This window comes from Bacillus rossius, chromosome 1, assembly GCF_032445375.1.
Source record: "Bacillus rossius redtenbacheri isolate Brsri chromosome 1, Brsri_v3, whole genome shotgun sequence".
Classification (NCBI taxonomy): Eukaryota; Metazoa; Arthropoda; class Insecta; order Phasmatodea; family Bacillidae; genus Bacillus; species Bacillus rossius.
In genome coordinates, this window is record NC_086330.1 from 159,025,278 (window position 1) to 159,046,028 (window position 20,751).

At 38.0% G+C, this 20,751-nt stretch overlaps 1 protein-coding gene across 2 annotated transcripts in view; it reads left to right on the forward strand.

The window, feature by feature from the left end:
- The window catches only part of LOC134546349 (CD109 antigen-like), a 211,467-nt gene that overhangs the window by 55,007 nt on the left and 135,709 nt on the right, over nucleotides 1–20,751 (forward strand). For both annotated transcript variants that reach the window (XM_063389125.1, XM_063389124.1), the window contains exon 2: nucleotides 18,815–18,893. In XM_063389125.1, the coding sequence (XP_063245195.1) occupies nucleotides 18,823–18,893 (71 nt within the window). In that variant the 5' untranslated portion in view covers nucleotides 18,815–18,822. The remainder of the gene's footprint in view (nucleotides 1–18,814; nucleotides 18,894–20,751) is intronic.

Below are 20,751 nucleotides of genomic sequence, written 5' to 3' on the forward strand. Positions count from 1 at the left end.
ACTTAGAACAGGCATAACTTAGAACAGGCATAACTTAGAACAGGCATAACTTAGAACAGGCATAACTTAGAACAGGCATAACTTAGAACAGGCATAACTTAGAACAGGCATAACTTACAAGATAGAATCTTCTGTGTTTCTAAGCTATGTGTTTCTAAGCTATGTGTTTCTAAGCTGTGTGTTTCTAAGCTGTGTGTTTCTAAGTTGTGTGTTTCTAAGTTGTGACAGAACCCCCTTGCCGACGAGACTTCAAGCATGGACAAATATGTAACATAACATTCGCACTGATCAGGAACGCACAGGCCAACAACTAAACTCTTTGTCTCAAGCTGGCGTATACTTATACTTTCATTTGCCTCAAGTCACGAATTTTTCATCGTGCCTCGATTTTGAAACGTTCCTTGTAGAAAAATGTGAAAACTACAAAAACATAAATAAAAAACCACACGTGACGGTAAAATTGAACTTTGAAACTGTATACAAAGCCGGAATTTCAATAGCTCGTCGCTTTCGTTTTTCGATCACGTGCCCTGCATCCAATCAGAGGGCCCGAAAAATTTCGTCCGTTCGTCCTTTAAAAGTTTTGCATACTCATACTTTTGACGGACCTACGGATGGGTTTGGTTGCGCCAGTATTTTGTCCGAAGAATACGGGCATGTGAAGTTAGTATTTGTTATTTCAAGTTTTTTTGCATAATGTACTTAACGCTGTTAATACTTTCGTCTATAATTTTCATACATTAATCTGAATTTTTCCCGAAGATTTGCTAATGCAATACGTACTTGAACACTACATAAATAGCAAAACAGCATGGGGATAAATCTCTTGAGGGGTGAAACATGGATTGTTGGCAGCACTGATTTGGTAAAATATTTTGATGGGCCGATGAATTCGTGTTGTTATTCGCTTGCTACGTAATGTTGACTGACGAATGCCGTACGCAGGCAAGGTGTTCGTTTTTCCTCCCGTATTTTCCTTGCTCTCCTTAGTTCTCGCTGACACTGACGTCAGCTGAGAAGCATGAGTCACACCCGTGAAATGACTGGGCAGGTTTCGGAGAAAAGAATGCGCAAACATGTTTATAAAAAGATTCTGTGAAACCAGTGTGTGTGTGGTTTTTTTATTTCCTACGCACACGCGGCCCTGGGCGGGTGTGCACACTGTGGCGTCACGCCCATGCGGCGAGGGTCGTGGGTTCCATCCTAGCACCTGGGCATTAACTTAAGTTAAATGAACGCTGAGTGGGTACCAGATGCCATTCGCACGCAGAACCCCTTGATCCTAAATTATTTTGCTTATATTTTGTGTTTTGCACATGATTTTAAATAAATCCATAATTTAAACACATTTAATTGTTTTTAAAGTGTGTTTTTTACCAAGCAAGTTTTTATGTAATTGATTTTATGAACTTACAGGCGAATATTTATGTCGATCGTGGCATGTACTGAAAGTTTGAAATCGTGTGGTATATTGCAGAGAAGCGCATGGTTTTGCCTTTTATCGTTAACTATTAAAGAATGATGCGTAAAAATATTTCCATTTACAAATTATTTCCGTAAATTGAATTTTAACTATTTGCTAACATAGATACTGGTATCATTATTCAAGGAAAGACTCTTTTGTCAAACAAAATTATGTTAATAGAATTACTGTATTTAATAATGGCATTTGTATAAGATTAAAAGGATAAATTCTTATAGGAGGTCATAGTGCTCCAATTTGAATTGCTAAAGATAATGTACTTTGAAAGAATGCTCAGAAAAATTATAAGAAAAAATACTTCTGAAATAATAAATAGAATTATTTATCATCGTAGGTATTTTTGGTATTGTATGTTTTATTCCTTTTTTACTGTTAAAAGTACTTATTTTTCTTTATATTTTGGTTTATTTAAATTCATCGTGGGTCAATGTTTATATTTTTTATTAGGAAATGTATTTACATAATCAGATTATTCAATATATTAATATAAAAAATATATTGTATATTAACTAAATTACAGTAAAATATACCCTACTGAATATATTTATTTCAAATATATAGCTACATTTAATTGTTTAAATATTGCGAGAGAAAAATGAAAATATAAAGAAAGGCTTCTCAGTGGAAATTTAACCCGAGTCCGCAGATAGCTTGCCAGGCCAAGCTTGGCCATTGCACCAAGCCACTAACTTAATAAAAACTTAAGAAAAAGTTCTATAAATATACTTTAAGATCTGTAAGAGCTTTTTCTCGCTTTCTAGGACCCACTCAGGCGAGATATTTTAGGACGTTGAAAGAGACATCTGCATGCTTCTACTCACACAGTTAGTCAGACTGGACCTTTCCCTTAGTAAGATCACGCCCCCTCTTCCTGACCCCACCCCCTTCTTTTCCCCTGGTTCCCCCGGGATCCACGCTAATGCCGCACCCCGCCGGGGACAGTTCGTGACCTTCGGCTCACAGGCCTTCCTGTCGGCCTGTCGGGCAGAGCTGTGTGTGCGGGGCTGGCCGGGTGCGGGTCTTCAGTCAGCACACAGACGTGCGGAGGAAAACAGTTGCAATGTGGACCGATGAGTATGAGCTGACAGTTCGAACTGCAGGCGTGTGGGGAGAAGACAGGACTGTCAGTCTCACATAGTAAATAAAGTACTAGTACAGAGGGGACACTCAGTGTTATTGAATCCCCGCGTTGTTTTATGCGTAACATCTTAGCTCTCGCTATACGGCTTTGGTAGGAGTAATTTGGTGAATGAAACGGAATTCGCATGGTACGGAAATGTGTAACGGCGGTGCTGCCATCTGAGGCGGATGGCGCGAACCAAAGTTCACATAGCCTAACGAAATTTTTTTTAGTAGTAGGTAACTGTTAAGTGAATGCTACATGATGGACAGTATTTTAATAAAATTCCTTGTCGATGATTCAATACGCGATGTAGCTTCTCCGGCAGCGAATTCTGGCGACAGATGCGGAAACCACATGTCATTCGTGTCAATATATTTAGTTGAAAATACAATTTTCGTAAATTTATCACGCCCGGCATTGTTTTTAAAGATAATTTTACTTTAAATTCGTCTCCGATTTTCATGTTTTAAGTTCATTTGCAACATGAGATCACATGAATTTGATAGTTACCAAGGTTAGATGTTGCACATGTCTGGCGAATACGGAAAGACTCAAAATTTTTTTTAAATTTTTTTTTTTAAAAATAAACTAACTACATAAACGCAAACTTGACAAACATGAATGTGGTTTTCTCACACTTTTAATTTACAAAAGAATAAAGGAACACAAGTCTATAATTGATGTGCGTTATTCATAAACCATATATTTAAAATATATCCTATGCAGGTATACAACATTTATGTTTAAAATGTGTGTAAATTCTATAAGAGGAAACTATGGATTTTTCGTTAGCATGTGTAGTCGCAGCCCTGCATTTTTTTTCTAGAACGTTATAACATTTTTTTAAGCTGATATAACCATGGGAAATTTAAGAAAAGCACATCAAAGTTGTTTAGTTTTGTCCTTGTAGTTATTTATCAAATTCACGCACATTTCAGAAAAAAATAAAACCTATCACTGGATGAGAATTCTTGCAGCTAGCACGCCAGTCACTTCTCACACGCAATGTCGTCTTTTTTTTTTTTTTTTTGCCAAATTTCAACTCGCGCAACCCCTGATAAAAATTAATATACATTCTGCTCCTTGTATTTGTAAGTAATAGTAATAAATTGTGGGTTTTATAAAGTTGAAACTAAATTGAATAAAATACTTGATGTGTTTAATATTTATTCGTACAAATTCTTTATAAAGCACCTAGTTAATATTAAACACTGGCTCCCTGCTCCCTATAGTGTCCACTCGTGGTCCGAACTGAAGGCCGAGCTGTGCGTGTCTGCGGGCCTCCTGACCACCGAGCCGGCAAGTCGGACGGAAACAGAGAGAGAGGGGGAGGAAGAGAGACGTGTCGTGGCGTCAACGAGCCGCGGGGACAGGTCGAGCGATGAGCCCCAATTCCGCTCTGCTTGCGGGGGCGACCCCGAGGCATTCGTTCCCCCTCCCCCCATTTTCCCGCTCCGCTGCCGCGAGTCACTTCCGCTCGGTGCATGCAACATCCTGTCACTCCGTTGGCCGCATTCCGCTTTCCCGTTGGCAGCGCCGTGGTCGCCCGTGGACGCATTGTCTTACCCGTGGGGGAGAAACTCTAAATGACGAGACTGAGACCTAGTTTTTCAAGAGGTCCTGGGCCCACCCGCAACATAGCAGCTTCCATAATATATTACCGACATATTTATATTGATTTTGAGGAGTAATGTGTCGGCTATTATCAGGCAAACATACCAGCCACATATTTTGTGGTGCGGAATTCCAGAAATACGGCATCTCTTCCTCATTTATATAGAATTTTTTTTATATTACAAAACTGTATTAGGTGTTTTTTTCCCCGTAGTTTTGATATCTTTTACTAAGCAATTAGTCGTCAAGTAGTATTACCATTATAAAGCTAACACTTTGGATTTGAACCTCCCTCCCGAGTTTTTTTTTTCGAGTAGTAATGGGCCACCACTCAACAGATAGCATCACATGTCGCGATAAACGTTGTTTCAGTTTCCACTGGAGGAATCGCACTTCTATCTCCCCTTCTTTATTCTGTAGTGTTACCTTCCGCGGATAACACATACGCTCTTCTGCCCCCTGCCGCTGCGGATAAAATTTCTGCAGTGTGTTTTGGATGAACATTCTTTCCAACCGCTTTATTTAGGGTGCACAATTCCGGTCTTTCAATAATGCCTTAAGTTAATATATCAAAGTAAACAATTGTACTAGAATAAATCACCGACCAGAAACTGGCAACCGCTTCGGCTCAACCGCATGGTGTGCTCCACCCTCCACGCGGTAAATGTTAATTTTGACACGCTGCGTACCTATGCGTGCACCCAAGCCACTCGGCGAACATCAAATAGAACCAGAGACGAAAAACACGAGTCGCTGGAGAAAGTGAAGCCTGCGCGTTTTCTCGGTAACCTAGTATCCTAGATATTCCAGCGACTTCTTCTGATTCACTGTGCGACTGCTTCAGGGGTGGATTTAAAGATGAGGGCAACCAAAAAACCTTACTCTTTTAATTTTCAACTATAGGAATACAACACGAATTAAACATGATCACATGTCTTATACTACATAAGCCTACGTAAAATCAAAATACAAATCCGCATGTCTACCTGACGCAACGGGTGAATCTCTTAGCGTACTCATTATAATTATTTGAAATTAAACTACCTTCCTTCGGTACAAAATAGTCAAATCACTGAATATCAGTCATGAACAACAGATTTATTGCTAGCAACATTTCGCCTGATTACAGTGAGCGAGTGAATCGGAGTTCAGTTCTTGCAGTCACCTCATTCTCCATATCCTTGAGACGAGTGACTACTTGACGTAATAGACAACGCTCGCCATTGATTTCTACCAGCCAGGAGATGCCAAGTGAGTGAGTTTTCGACACAAGGCGACTCGGTTGTGACTGACTTAGATGCGCAGTATGTGGAGAATATACGCATAGCTTGGTGCTACTGCACCTTGTTAGTTGGCTGATTGGCCAATACCGAGCGAGGCGGCGCAACGATGTAACGTGTGGGCTTACATTCGGGAGGGTCCTCAGAGTTGAATTCCGGTACGGCTTGAGTTTTTTTTCCTCAGTGTTCCAAGAAATTACTCCATGCAAATGTTGTAGTACATGACATAATCCTTCAATTTCCCTGATGTCTCCGTTTCTAACGACCTTATTGTCGACTTGAAGTAAAACAAAAATACTTACCAAGTAAACCTGTGGCGGGTTTCGATATTCACACACATCACAGACCAGGAATCGCAGTAACGTCAGATATCGCTCCGCTGATGCGCGCTAGCGCGGGCTGTCGGCCTGTGCGAGGATGGAAGGAAGATGGCTCCCTGTGCGAAGCTAGACGGGTAACTGGCGTCATGGAGGGTTTTTAGTGCCAGGGAAAACAGATCTTGGCGTGCCATTAAATTATTGAGATCGTTAAGGGCGATGTTACTAGAAGTACGGATAAGGTAGCATTTTCAAGTTGAGCCACAGCCGTAACCTAACTCGCGGGTCGTATTCCAGAACGTGTTTAAAACTAATCTCAATAAGGTGACAGATCGGCAGCCGTTTTAATAATCTTTATCTTGCACGCGGCTAGATATAGTTGCATATCACGGGACAAGCACGCCACGTGGCGCCCCTCTATCGGCTAATAATAGGTCTCTTCTTACACAAAATGTGTTAAACGTTTACATCAGAAGAAGACAATAAAAAAGGTTTCAAGTTGAACGTTAATATTTATTTTTTAAATTCAGATAGTTTATAGAATAAAATAATGACTGGTATGAAGTTACAGAAAAGTTCTACAGTATTGGCTCGTTGATTAAGGAAAAACGAAAACTTTTTTAAACTGCGATCATCGAACAATTTCATTGCGTTTTGCGCATCTTGCAATACCTATTCAGTAGGGATCACTGATTAATTCATTTTTTGATAAATCTTCAAACAAAGCATGCTCATTAAATCCACGCAACACGTGAAAACCTCAATATGGTCGCCTCATATTGAAAATAGAAAGCCAATACAGCATAATGGCGAGAAAAAAAAATTGTACGGAAAAAGGATCCTTGCATATGCGCAGTAATTTGGGCACAGATCGGTTGCGGATATTATATCTAAATCTGTTTCCTAAAATTAAGGGGACTGGCCGTGGCCTATATAAATGATTGGAAGTGGTTATTTATACTCGAAATACATTTAGGTTGCAGATGTGACATATAACACACTTAAAAATCTTATTTTTGTCTTTGAATACGTGCTAAAAACATGTTTTTAATCGGTAGGATAAGGCATTAAAAGTAGAATATCTCAATAATATATAAGCTTAACTCAACAATAAAATATCCTCAACAAAAAAGTTAATTTTCAAACCAATTTATGGTTTATTGTTAGCATAAACTAAAAAAAAAAAACACATTAATTTTATCGAGGTATTTGAGTTAAATTACGAAATTAAATAAGAAATAAAATTTGCATTTGAAAGGTTTTTTGTTGTATGTAAACATGCTACATGTAAACGACTTCAAAGCAGGCGATCACTGTCGATCTGTACGGAAACATACGTGCTCGGCCCCCGCCGCTGAGCGCTGGTGTGACCGCGGCGGCCCCGTCACGGCTGGGGCGGGCGGCGACTCCTCGTCACGCGACGAGCCCCACTGGCGCCGGGCATTCCTCCCGCCGCGCGCCGGTGTTCCCACGAGCACCGCCGAACTTTCCCGGTCGATAGCTTTTTATGGGTGTGAGAGAATGAGCACTCTGGATCCAGCCACCTGATTCGGGAGTAATTTCCACCTGCTCGGATGTAAATCTCACTTCCCAAGGAGTTGATTTCCATTTTATAGATCTGAAAATACCGGTTAGCTGTAGCCTACTTAACTTATTCCAAGTCGTGATCGATTTTCGCAGTTTACAGGACCCTTGTATGTTTCACGTGACCAAGGGCCTTAAACGTTTACAGATGGCTGGAAGACCACTCATTGCCCAATTCAACACACACTGGCAGTCGCCTAAACTCCTTTATTACTACCACAAAAAACATGGAGGTAGTGAACGACAATCCGTCGCCCGGAACTGTACGCAGACCCGCGTTACGATGCCCGGTCTGGCAGTCGGACTACGAGGCACACAACTGCTATGGTAATAGTTCGCGGCATGTCCATCATCGTTTGAACAAGAAGCAAGTATGAGCAAAATTGATCAAATAGCGTTTTAAAGTGAAAAAAAGAGGGAGGAAGTTTCTGAACAGATTGAGGCCTCCCATTGGAACCAGATCTTTGGGTAATGGGAGTTATCAAATTATGACCCTTAAGCTAGCTGTAAAAGTCAACGTAACGTCTAATTATGTTTAATAACAACCAATATTTAAAGAAATTGACACTTCTAATGAGAGAATTCAACGTGAGATAAAGAGGTGAACTCGATTTATAGCCGTACATAAAACTGCAGATACAAGTGAAGAAGTTGATTGTATCTATACTGTTGTCATGCTAAAGCTACTGTAACCTAGGTCATCAATCATAGAGGTTTTTGGGTTCGTAACTTCTTTATGGACACAACGCACACACGCTTATCGAGCTTCTGTAGCCACCACCGTGCTTAATATTGTGATCGACGACCTCGATTGCAATTGTTGTTGTGTGACAAATATCTTCAACATTTATTTACTGAGTTTTATAAATGGGTGTAAAAAGTCGCGCGAGTGACTGTAATTGTCATCTTTTGCGCGATTTTTTTACAGCAATTTTTATCACACTTTATAGATATCTGTTAACGTAATGGCTTCACGGCTATGGCTTGGCGAACATAGAGAAATAACACAGTTTGTATCTGACCATACGGCTAGTTTTTACCACGCTTTTATTAGCTTCACCTGTATGTATGTAATGTATGTAATGTATGTATGAATTGGCTATGTAATAAAATCTTTCCATTCAATTATTACCTACTTTTCAACATCAGAATGTGTTGAAATTTTTTATACATATAAAGAACCTCTTACAATACAATATTTTGATAACTTAAGACCGTAGTGCTAAGGGGGAGGTGCCAGAGAGTCAAAAAGCCACTAATTTCGAGCTATGGGTAATAATCAGGCTTTTTGTGTATCATGAGATCAGGGCATGTGGGACTTTGCCCTGGGTTCGACTGTTACCCCGGGGAAGGGTTAAAGACCAAAAATCTCGAACATTTTAAAACCCAATGCTTTTTCGGTTTGGAGTGTTTCCAATTCAAAAGGTCGGGTTATTGTGAAAAATGTGCCCGGGTAAGGGGGGGGGGGAACGTAATACCACTAAATTTTTAAAAATTAAAAAAAATATTTTCTTTTCTATTTAGAGTTCTTCCGAGGTTGTGTTATGATGGGAAATGTGCCCGGGCTTCGTCTTTATTCTCCTCGGGAGGGGTGGTAAGAAAGGGGGGGGGGGGGGAGAGTAATGTCCCTATTTCGAAATTTCAAAAAGAATATTCTTTTCGATTTAGAGTTCTTCCGAGGTCGTGTTACGATAAAAATGTGCCTGGGATTCGTTAATGGCAATATGAGTACTGTATCTGAAATTATCTGGCCAGTCTTCCGGCGTGACCAAGTGTATGGTACGGACATACCATCAGCTCGTGTTGATTTAGGCACAGGCGGTGTACATATAATGAAACCAACAGCCATTCAATTTACAGAAAAATACAGTTATGGTACTGCTGAAGGGCGAATGTTGCCATTAGGATCGAGTTGGGCATTCTACCGTCCATAAAATGCAAGGCTGTACTGTAGATTATGAAGAACTTGATTTCTCTAAGATAACAAGAAAAGTTCCATGTAATGTTGACGCATTAGCTGAAATGACTAGATTACGTGAACATTGACTAATTTTAAGTTAATTGTAATAAATAAATACTTTAATCACTCATATTCTTTATTTTGAATTTGTTTTAATTATAAATACTATTTATTTTTATTTTGAGACTAAAAGGAATAAAATAATAAAATGTACAAAATAAAAATAATGCCAAATAATGCACCACAACTCTGTATAACTGAAAGCGTGGAGTGCTCTCTTATTTCATTTGCTTAGTTACTGTATCCTAAAATTATTTATAGCAAATTTAAGACAAATGAAATAAATCACCCCCTGGGCGTAGAATCCATATATTACGTGTCGGTTAACCCCACGTGCAAAATTCTCGCTCTCCCTCCCCGTAAATTTTCGCGGGCCCCACTTGCGAATCTACAAATTTGCGCGTCTAAAGCACCCTACTCTAATTTCAATTCATTGTGTAAGTTCATATATTCATTTCCGTAATGGTTATATGTATCGTAAAATTTTCGAAATATCCTAAAAAGTTCGTATTGACTCATTGACTCAATCATAAAATTAGAGGTAGAAAATCTATTGCAAATCATATTGTTATTACTGAAAGAAAATTTAAGACAAATGATATCGAGCGCCCCACATTTTTAGTTATACAGAATTGTGGTGCATTGTTTGACTGTTGGACAAAATATTTAAATTATTATTTTTTTTTAATTTTTAGTTCTTTGAACGATGAAAGCGTTTTTTTTTTGTTTTTTTTAAATATAAATTTATTTATAGTGCGCGTGGCCGGTCGGGCCGTGTTCCCACGAGGGCTGGTGGCAGTCGGCGGGGGTGGGGGCCCGCACCCTCGCCCGCCTCGCCCGCCTCGCCCGCCTGGCTGGCAGCTGCGCGCCTCGCTCAGGTGCCGGCCGGAAGTGCGGTTCACGTGCCGGGGGACGGGCCCGGCTTCCTGTCGCCCCGCGCCCTGCTCCACCCTCTACCCTCCCCAACCCTCCCCGTCCCTCCCCGACCCTCCTCGCCCTGCGAGGAACATAACCAGTGTTGTAACGACACGGGTGAATCGGATACACGCATTTATCTACAATATAGACTTAACAAATAATAACATGAATTTGTTAGGTTTTCGGAGAATTGGTTTGTAAAAATGCTAGATGGCGAAAAAAATTTATTTCGTTCCATTTTTGATATTTTGAAATAGTTGAAGTATTTGTTATCATGCTGATTTGTGACATTTCTTTTATGTGTTGGTTACATTAAACAGTGCATTCGTTTGGGTGTATTTTATATATTATGAAGAGTTGGTAACTTTTTGAAGGATTCCGTTCCTTATGAATGCAGTCAACCAACCATAGCGTAAGCGTACTTGCGTAGGTACACTCTAAAAATCCTCCTATTTGTTAGATCCGTATTACTTAATACTTTTCTCCTCCAAGATTCGGTATTTTTCTTTTGTTTCAAACGGACGAGATATACATACTGCTTCTGTTAGTCGGAAGCGGTTAGTCAAAATAGTAGTGCAGTAGTTTTATAAGTACATTAATTTTTTAAGACGAGGTTTTGTGTTAAGTGTTGTAAGTAAGTTAGGTATTGCATACAATAATGTTATTGTAATGCGGCGATAATGCTCGTGTGGCCGAAATGGGGTAATCATCGAACTAAAATTTGGCGCAGTGACTTGGTATTAAATAAGATACATTTAAGAAATTCAATTATTGTGTAATATCAGAAAAATGCAGTTTAGAATCCAACGTAACTCGTTGCTGAATGATAACAAAAAAACCAGGCGACGGGCCTGTTGGTACACCGCGTGCAGAGGGATACTATGCTTCTATGCTATATACAGCTAAGCACAATCCATACCGGCTGCTAATAGTCAAATTTTCACCTTGGGGTTGCCCCTCCCACTAATTGAAAAAGGGGGGGGGGAGGGCTTCCACAGACCTTTAATACAATCTAGTCCATGGACACTTTCGAATGAGGGGGGGGGGGGGGGGGTCCTTCGCCCGCCGCCTTACCATTTTCCTGGGACAGTTTCGAATTACAAGCGAAGCTTTCGATCTTGAATAATTAGTGTGATACAAGGTTCAAAACTCCGTCAGTTTTGTGTTTAAAAGTTACACGTTTTTCAACCCCCGTCGTAAAAATATTAGTGTTAAACTGTGCCATCGAGCTCCAAACGGATGGACCTATTACAATCCTATTTGTTTTTTGTTTTTTTATTATTTGAAGGCTGGTTTAATCGGAATGGTACTTGGCTATGTTTGATGAAAATATTTGCATCTGTTTAAAGATCATAGCTCTTTTATACAATTGAGTGGTTATTAGTATGGAGGTAGAAAGAGAGACAGTAAAAAAAGGCAGTATATTTAACTCTGCGTTGTGATGCTCTATGGAAATAAATACATGGGAATACAAATGTAATAATTTCTGCGTAAACAAAAATATATAACAAATACTTTTAAATCATGGGGTTACTAGATGTGTGTGAATTTCAAGTTATTAGCATCATTAGCTTTTTTAAGAGTTCATTTTGATGTCGTTTTTTAAATTGTTAATTTAAGTTATTTTATACAGTGCATAGAATTGAGTCATATGCTGTATTTTCCTATCCTGTGTGGTTATTTGCAACTACCGGCACCCTGTGAATTTGGCTTATAAATGCATTAAAAAGATTGCAAACAGTAATTTCTGTGTTGTGTCTCAAGCAAAAAATCGAACAATAAATAATTTTATTGTTTGTGTTAACTTTACCAGCCAAATACTGTTGCATATGTAATGTCTGCCTGGTTAAGATTCAGTGCTGTTCACATTAAAAATTTTTTACGTTTTGCATGGCAAGAACACGTTTATAAATAATGTATTACAATGTAACATTAGAGTATCTTATTTTAAAAATAAATCGTAAACATGAGATTTTCATTTTGATAGCTTAAATTATCGGAGGAAAACAATTGGGCTACTTGAGTTTTTTTGGCGACTTTTTGAAAACTTTTTTGGAGAAATTTCACTTAATGTATCCGAAAATACTGACTGCAAATAGTGGCGTGGAAGTTGGTCAACCACCACTTTTTGATCATGCAGTAGGTCTTAAAATGCCCACCTATTCACTAACTAGCTGACCTATTTTTCACTATGCGTGATGTTGTTAGACAGCACAGCATAACTCTCATCTTAAGACAATACAACGATGCATTCATTGGTATCGGTGATGCGTGTTATGTGAATCACCATATGATGGTGCTTAAGCAGGCTACCAAGGTCTAAAATTTCTTAAACTGTCATGAGATCGGAACGTTAAATAACAACTAATATTTTGAGAATTGTATAATCGTCTATTTGGAGACTTCCACTAATGATAAAGAAACAAACTCGGTCGTTAGCCGGATAAAAGTAAAGATGTTGATTGTGTTTATACAGTTGTCATTCCATGGCTACTAAAACCTCGGAATACTATCAAATGGTCAATGTGAATAAACTTAAAATCCTATGTGTTATGTCTTCACTGACCACCCTGGACTGTAACCTTATTTTATATAGGTAATGGGACCAGGCGACTCGGCAAGACCAAGAAACAACTCGTAAACAAGCAGAAACAGAATGGTCCGCACTTTCTTTTCACCATAGAGAAAGTAGGGACGGGAGTTGTGAGAAAGTTCAGTTGTTTTCGACGAGGCTGAATCTAGCGATGCGTCAAGTCCACGCACAGTGATAAGTGGCGGCGAAGGACAGTGTTCATGTGTGTGGTTCACTGCCGGGTGCAGTTAAGCTAGTGAAAGCTAGGTAGTGGTAGCGGACTGAAATTAATCTTCACGACCTTCGTGGTGATTGCTCACTGATCGGTGTCGAAGAGTCCTGTTTCACAGAATTCAACACCTTGTTGTTCGAAAACGGTGGAGTCTATACCATGGATAGTTTGCAATGGATATTCACATGGAGTTGCTTTCACCTACCAAACTCATTTCGGCAAGGATTTCGGAACGTTTACGGTAACTTGTAGGCAAAAACTTATCATTTCGAGGAAAGAGATTCCAAAAATTTATATTTTTACATTTATTTGCACTTTTATTGTTGTAGCAATATACCTTATAACTAAACCGCGTGATAGCACAGCATATCAAACTTAAAACTACATAACGTATTTTGTTCACAGCTAAATTAAAATAAAAAAAAGAGAAGGGAAGTTAAATGACGCGGTGGAGCTGCCTTCCAAGGCCATCCAGCCGGGGTTTCCCGGCGACGTCAAACTCGGGTATCTCGCATGTGGGAAACGTGGCGGACGTTGCAATGGGCCGGGAAATTTTTCACGTCGATGTTTCATCCTCATCGTATCACACCCAGTAAGTACCCTCTGGACAACAGAAGGCCTGCTCTCTAAATTGAGGGGGGGGGGGGGGGGAGGAGAGGCGTGTGACGTCTATGCAGGAGTTGGTCCTAGCCTTTGCTGGCCGTCAAGGGTAGTGCAAAGTGCGCAAGTGTTTATTTCCTTCTGTAGCTTGCCAGACGTCAGCTTTGGTCGTGAATTATTACTGAACGGTAAGTGAACACGCGTGCCGCTGTTTTTTTTTTTCACGGGGTGTAACGAAAATTGTGATTATGCACCTCGGTTGCGGTATTCGGGTTTAATAAAAAAACCAAGACTGAAGACGTCTGTGGCTGCAAAAAATATCCCGTGCAAAATTTAAACCCTCAAATTATTCCAAGTTAGGTTAATTTATTTAGTAAAAATTGTCATATTTATATATTTAGTTTAAACTGTAATCGAAACCATTGTTTATCCGGTTATCGTCGTTTACAGTCAATCAAATTTATGTCGTCCTTACAATGCACGTTTTTAATTTCCTAGTTGTTTAAAAATATTATTTGTTACTTACATCAAACTTGATAATTTTCACCTATGCGTTTCTTATTCCACTGGCTTCGTTATGTCATATAAGTAGCCTAGTATGTTTTGACAAAATACGCTTAGCTGCTTCTCGATTAGTTTACAAGGATAAAAGTGGAAATGTTTACTAGCCAAACTAAACAAAGAAATGAAATCTTATAGTAAATAATATCTATTAGAATAGCATAAAATCAAATTTGCAATAAGTATTAAAAGTAAAGACTATAAAATTAGCCAATTTATTTCCAATATTTTTTAAAGCTAGTCACTTCTTGAGTAAAAAAAAAACTAAACATTACAGAGAGCCAATATAATTCTTGAAGAAAAAATTACTTTTGACGTGATAACGTCTTATAAATCGATGAACGCCGGCTGCACGCACGAAAAAGCATGACTCATTGTCAAGTTCCGCCTGAGCCGAGCGTGCAAGCGAGAGCGCGGAACAAGCGATAGAGAGGCACGATCGGCTTGTGACGCATCTATCTCTCTTCCACTCCATCGGCCGATGCGTCCGAGTAGTAGAGAGACGGCGGCAGCACATAACCCGTGAACTGTTTCGTCAACTGTTCACAAAGTGAAATGAAAAGTTAATGTGGTTTCCATTGTTTATTAAAACAACAATTGCGGCAAAAAAAGGTAATTAATTCTTGCATTTTAAGAATTTGATTAGCGATATAATCTCATATATTAGTTCTTTGATTATTAAAAAAAAAGTAGCATCAGTCGGTGAATGCAGTAATAATAAATAGGTTATGTTACAATTTTGACTTAAAAATTATCTCATATAAACGATCGTATAAAAAGTCAACTGCTTTTATTTAGCATTCAATAGGAAAAAATTGTAATTTTCAATTAACTCCTTCTTTGTATTATACAAAATAATGATAATTCAGTGATAAAAATTCAATTCAATTCATGAAAGTATGCAATTTTTCATCAATGTTTTCTTATGACGTTATCACGTAAAATTATCGTCCGTAAACTGTCTTTACAGACAACCCCCTTTTTTTTATTTAGAAAAAAATAGGGCCGTATGTGTCGAGCCACGGCCGCAAGTGTTCAACCTTGTATACTCATGTAAATGAGAACTTCGATAAAACATAGTATTTGCAATAATATGTAGGTAATTTCAGTTCCAATGATATTCCTGTTCCAGTTTCAATATATTTGGTTATAAAAACTGTAAAATTTTTCAATTGAAAATGTATTCGTGAATAAATCAAGTGAAACTCAAACGATTAAAGACATAGTTTGTTATTTGATCGTTAACGCTACAACTTAATACATGTTTATATAAATATCATTTAAAAATTACATCGTGGTTACTTTGGAAAAAATTTAGATTTTTGTTTACAGCTCATTACATTAAAATATATATTTGACAATTAATTTATGAATTTATAAACTACGTTAAAGTAGTAGGATACTGCTACCCTCAAGATGGCAATGCTGACTGAACTCTTCGGTTTCCACGCGGCTGTAATACAGATGCCAAGCAACCTCAGTGTAGAATTTTACGAATATAAATTTACTATACAAGGCCAGTTGGAAACATCATTGTCCAAAAATGTAGCTCAATAAAACTTACTGATCATCTTTTCAACTATTTCTCAACAATTATTGCAGACTAGGATGTCCATTATGTAAATATTTTACGCGGAGATTACTTAAGTTTCTTAAGAATAATAAATTAATAATGCTTAACGTGCTTTACACGATCGATTAATTTGTCAGTTTTAACTTTTTCTTACCTCACAGATTCAAAATCATATACGATCATGTTTAGTCACTAACAGCATCATGTGATTAACAGTTAAATTCTAGAAGTTTTTATATTGATTTATACCTATGGTTTCTTGACATTGCTCGTAGAAAAAAATTAAATACTGCTTCATAAAGCACAACTATATAAACTTAAGAAAATAACACACATAAGCACGTCTAAATATCAGCAGAAAAACTGTTACTGGGGATCTTTCTAGTAAAATTAAGATAATCACTGATTTCTTAGTAATGAAATTTGCTATGTAAACGCAATTTTCACCCCCAGCAATCTGAATAACAGTTGAACGTCAGCCAAGAAGCGTATAACACTTCACAGTGCAAACTATTTTTGTAATTGTACAACTGGCCTTGCAAGAATAAAATCATTGTTTTCAAACAATTCTTTTCTTTTTTAAATTGTGCGATTTGCATTTGATGTTAGGCTACTTACTGAAGGTAACGATATGTGACGATTATAAAACTAAGAAACATTTGATTGCTCCCCTGACTCATTCGAGATTATGAAATGACGCATTACCAGAAATATTTCCCAAATGCGCTACTTATTTTTCAGCACCCAGTCACAGGCTCGAAAGTCCTGAGACGAAAATAATTTGTTAGTTACGTGAAATGCTTGAAGCAAATATTTGCGAACATGTTGCGATAAAAGAGAAGGGATGAATTATACTTTTTTAAATAACCATCAGAACTAATCTAAAAAGTGTAAAAACGCACACCGTCTTGATTTTGAACAGTCTTAGAAAATAAATATGTAACCGTGTTGCAAGCGTGAACGTACCTAAATACTACAGTTTTAAAGACTGCGGGAAGGAAAATGACGTAGGTTACAACTGTAAAAAATCCAATAGTCTATTGATATGTTTCGTATAATATAAGGACTTGATCGTTTAATACCATGCAGCCTAAAAACGAAAAAAAAAAATAATAAAAAAAAATAAAAAAACTTATTTATGATAACGTCGAATATTATTTTTAACGAGTAAGGAGTAAGCTAATTTTTAATTGAACTCAAATATATATTATTGAATTTCTTATTGAATAGATTGTCCTCCTGAAATTTAAAATGTGTTTAATTTTAATTTTCTCATTACCTACTTGTGAAGTCATTAAAACTCATACCCACCATTTTATTTAGTAACGCTGTAAATATAATTTTACCTTATCTTTCCACAATAAAAAATACATCCGTCCATAAAGAATAATACTATTATAATTTCTTGAAACAGTATAGGGCAAGTATAATTTACTAACGAGAAAAAATCGTTTTATTGTTTTCTTTTTGACAGACAAAATTCACCATACTTTGATTACAAAGGTGGAAATTTAGTTGTTACGCTGTAGATAGTTTACAATTAAGCATCAGAACAGTAACTGCTGAAATATACTACTTACTTAACTCAAAGTATAATATGACAGGAAGAAATTAATCATTCTGTTTGCATTGTCACAACATGCTGAGAATTTTATGTTAAAGGTTGTTCGGTAACAACAAAACTGTCTTCTACAATGAATTAAGAAATAAAATTTAATAATTTTTTTGTTTTATTGTATACCGTTTTCTAATTATTTGTGTTTTTGTGGTATGGATATTTAGTCGTACGCTAAAATGCCATTTGGATCCTTATCAATTCTGGAATCAGTGACATGCTAAAATAATCCAAGTACTAACTCTCTTCCTTTCTAAAACATTTTGCCGATACAAGTTTAAAAGTTTAAAAGGTTCTGCCGATAAAAGTTAAAAAGTCAAAAAGATTTACGAAGAATAAAAGGAGTGTACAAATTTTGATTTGTATTACTTTTAGCATTGAACTATCTTCTTGACAAGTGACCTAAGATGCATTAACATAAATAAATTATAGTTTGCTTGCGAAACTTGCTGCTGTGATAAAGTAGTCTGTAACTGTTTTAGTTACAAAACTAGCACTGCAGTGGGTAGAGAAAAAAAAACGTACAAAAATATCTCAAAGTGTTATATTAAAACAAACAAAAAAAATTCCATCGCACGTAGGCAAAACGAGAGGGAGAATATTTAGTTAATATCTATATGGTTGTATACGTCAAACCTATTTTCTCTAACATTTCCCCTACGAGATATTACTGAATTTGTCACCTAGTCGTCCAATAACATCATTTAACTGGTTAAATTATAATTCGGTAACTGTGTAATGTGATATGTGCGGACTGTATAGTGAGACAGTAAGATAAGAATATAATTGAAAGAAAAGAACAGCAAATAGTAGCTTTATCGCTGTGAAACAGACGCGCCGTAGGGTCAGAGCTAAGTACCACTTTTGATCACGTCACGCTCTTGAAAGCAGGCCTGGAGTCCAGAGGATGTCGTCACAGCTCACCGCTTCTGGCCGCCAAGATGCTAGCGACACATTCAGGCTCCCGCTTCACGGGCACATAGCTTCAGAAGAGAGACGCAATTTCTAAAATGCTTAAGATATCAGAGTGGGGTCTGGTCACGAAATGCATTAAGGAATACGCTGTGGACGGATGAGTAGTTCTGTTAACGTATTTAGTTTTAAAATTATATCCTTGGAAGTGTGATCAAAAATGAGTGTTCTCAAAATAATCCTTAGGCATGAAACATCCGGTAGAGATTCTTGTAAGCACTAAGTGTCTTGTATTACTCCTTCAATTAAATTTGCAGCTTTTTTTGTGGTAACGTTCGGACGAGCCGAAGTGCTCGCACATCTGTGCGTGACTGTGGGACTCACCAACTTGCTTGCCTTGTGTGTTGCAGTAGTTGCGATGGCGCCCGCTTGGCTGGCGGCAGCGCTGCAGTTGCTGCTGTTCCATGCGTCTCCCGCCGTCTCCCAAGGGTAAGTGCCAGCAGTAGAGGTGCAAAAGTAACGGAAAAAAAACGTACCCATATGTATTCGTTACTATAACAATTAGTACTCGTTACTATCGTATCGTTACATTACTCGTTACTTCTGATACCTCATAAAAGTCATAACATGCTATTATATATATATATATATATATATATATATATATATATATATATATATATAATGTTAGAGCAACTAATCGAGTCGCGTGGAAACCGAAGAGTTCAGTCAGCATTGCCATCTTGAGGGTAGCAGTATCCTACTACTTTAACGTAGTTTATAAATTCATAAATTATTTTTTTTTCCGAAATTTAACGGTTTAAGCATAGCTAGTATGGCGGCATTGCTTTTTGAAATTTAAAGACATGGCTGTTGCTATTTAAAGCATATGTATGTTATTTAATTCTACTCTCCTCATCTGGTCCCGTGGTCTAGTGGTCAAGGCATCTGCCTCCTAACCTCGACATTGCTGCGTCCCAGGGATCGAATCCACCCACCGCCCAGGATTTTTTGTATACAATTCCTGCCTTCGGAGCGACGCGACGGTGGCACTAAAGGCTGAACTAAGATGGCGGTCTCCAGCAGACTGAAAAAAAAGATGGCGGCCTCCAGTGGCTGCGACGGTGGCGCGCCCTGGTAACCAATGTCAACAACAATGGTGGCCTCCGTGAAACAAGATGGCGGCCCCCATGAAACAAGATGGCGGCTCCCAGGTGGGGGGTACTGGCGCGGTGTTTACATTTCAATGTTTACATCGTCCCAGTACTCCTTACCTCCTCCTACTAACTATGTTCAAAAAAATCATTTTAAATCAGTCTTCCCCATGGCAAGATCATTCAAAGAACGTAATTGAAGTTCCGCTGGAAACTCCGCGAGAAGTCGGAGTGGCGCAGTAAGACTGGCGCTGCGGAAGACACTAGGATTGCATTGGGTCCGGGTGTCGTTTAGTTCAGTTTTTCGCTTACCGAAATCACTCCATACAAATGCTGGGAGAGTTCCTTTTGCAATACCAATACGACACGACCGACCGCTTCTTCACTATCCTGATTTGTGTTGCATGTTTCCGTTTCTAATCAGGGTTGGCAGCCATGTACCCGACCCGCGGGTTTTGGGTAGGATTTTTTTTTCTCAATAAAACCCAGATTAAAAAAAACAGTCCGTTATCCAGTTGGGATTTTTTCAATACTAACATAAATAAAAATGTACATGATATATTACAATTTAACATACATAACACACAAAATGTACAAAGTAAATTACAGATGCTCACAAAAGTAAAAATAAAAAGGCTGATTTCAAGTTATTATAACTAACCCCTTAGAAATCCATGCAGGTAATACATAAATAATATTTCATTTATAAAAAAAACTAAGAAAGTAGTCGGACAACAGAAGGTTTTGAATTAGCTTAATACTAACCACTTTATTGTTTTAAAAGAATAATCTTCAGAAAACCTACTAAAATGCAAACGTTTAAAAAAAAACAGGTTATGTCAATAAAGCCGGATTTTATTGAAAAAAATACCACAAAACCCATAAAAAAAGCCTTTTTCTAATAGCCTGGTTGTCGAGGGAATGTAAAGCTCACTCGAAAGTAATGATAATGAAACTTGGATACGTCCTGAGAGATCCCAATTGCAACGCAAGTTGTTGTTAGACTATGATTTAACTTAACCGACATCAAATGAGGGTGGAGCCTATGGTAATGACTGCCCTCTGCTTCCGATCACAGTAAAATCAACCACTCGTTGTTTAGGAACCAGCGGGGTTAGTATCGAAGGTGGAGGCTTGTGAGGAAAGCGCAGCCTTCTTCCGGGAAGCATTGTTCTGACAGCTTTCCCTGTCTC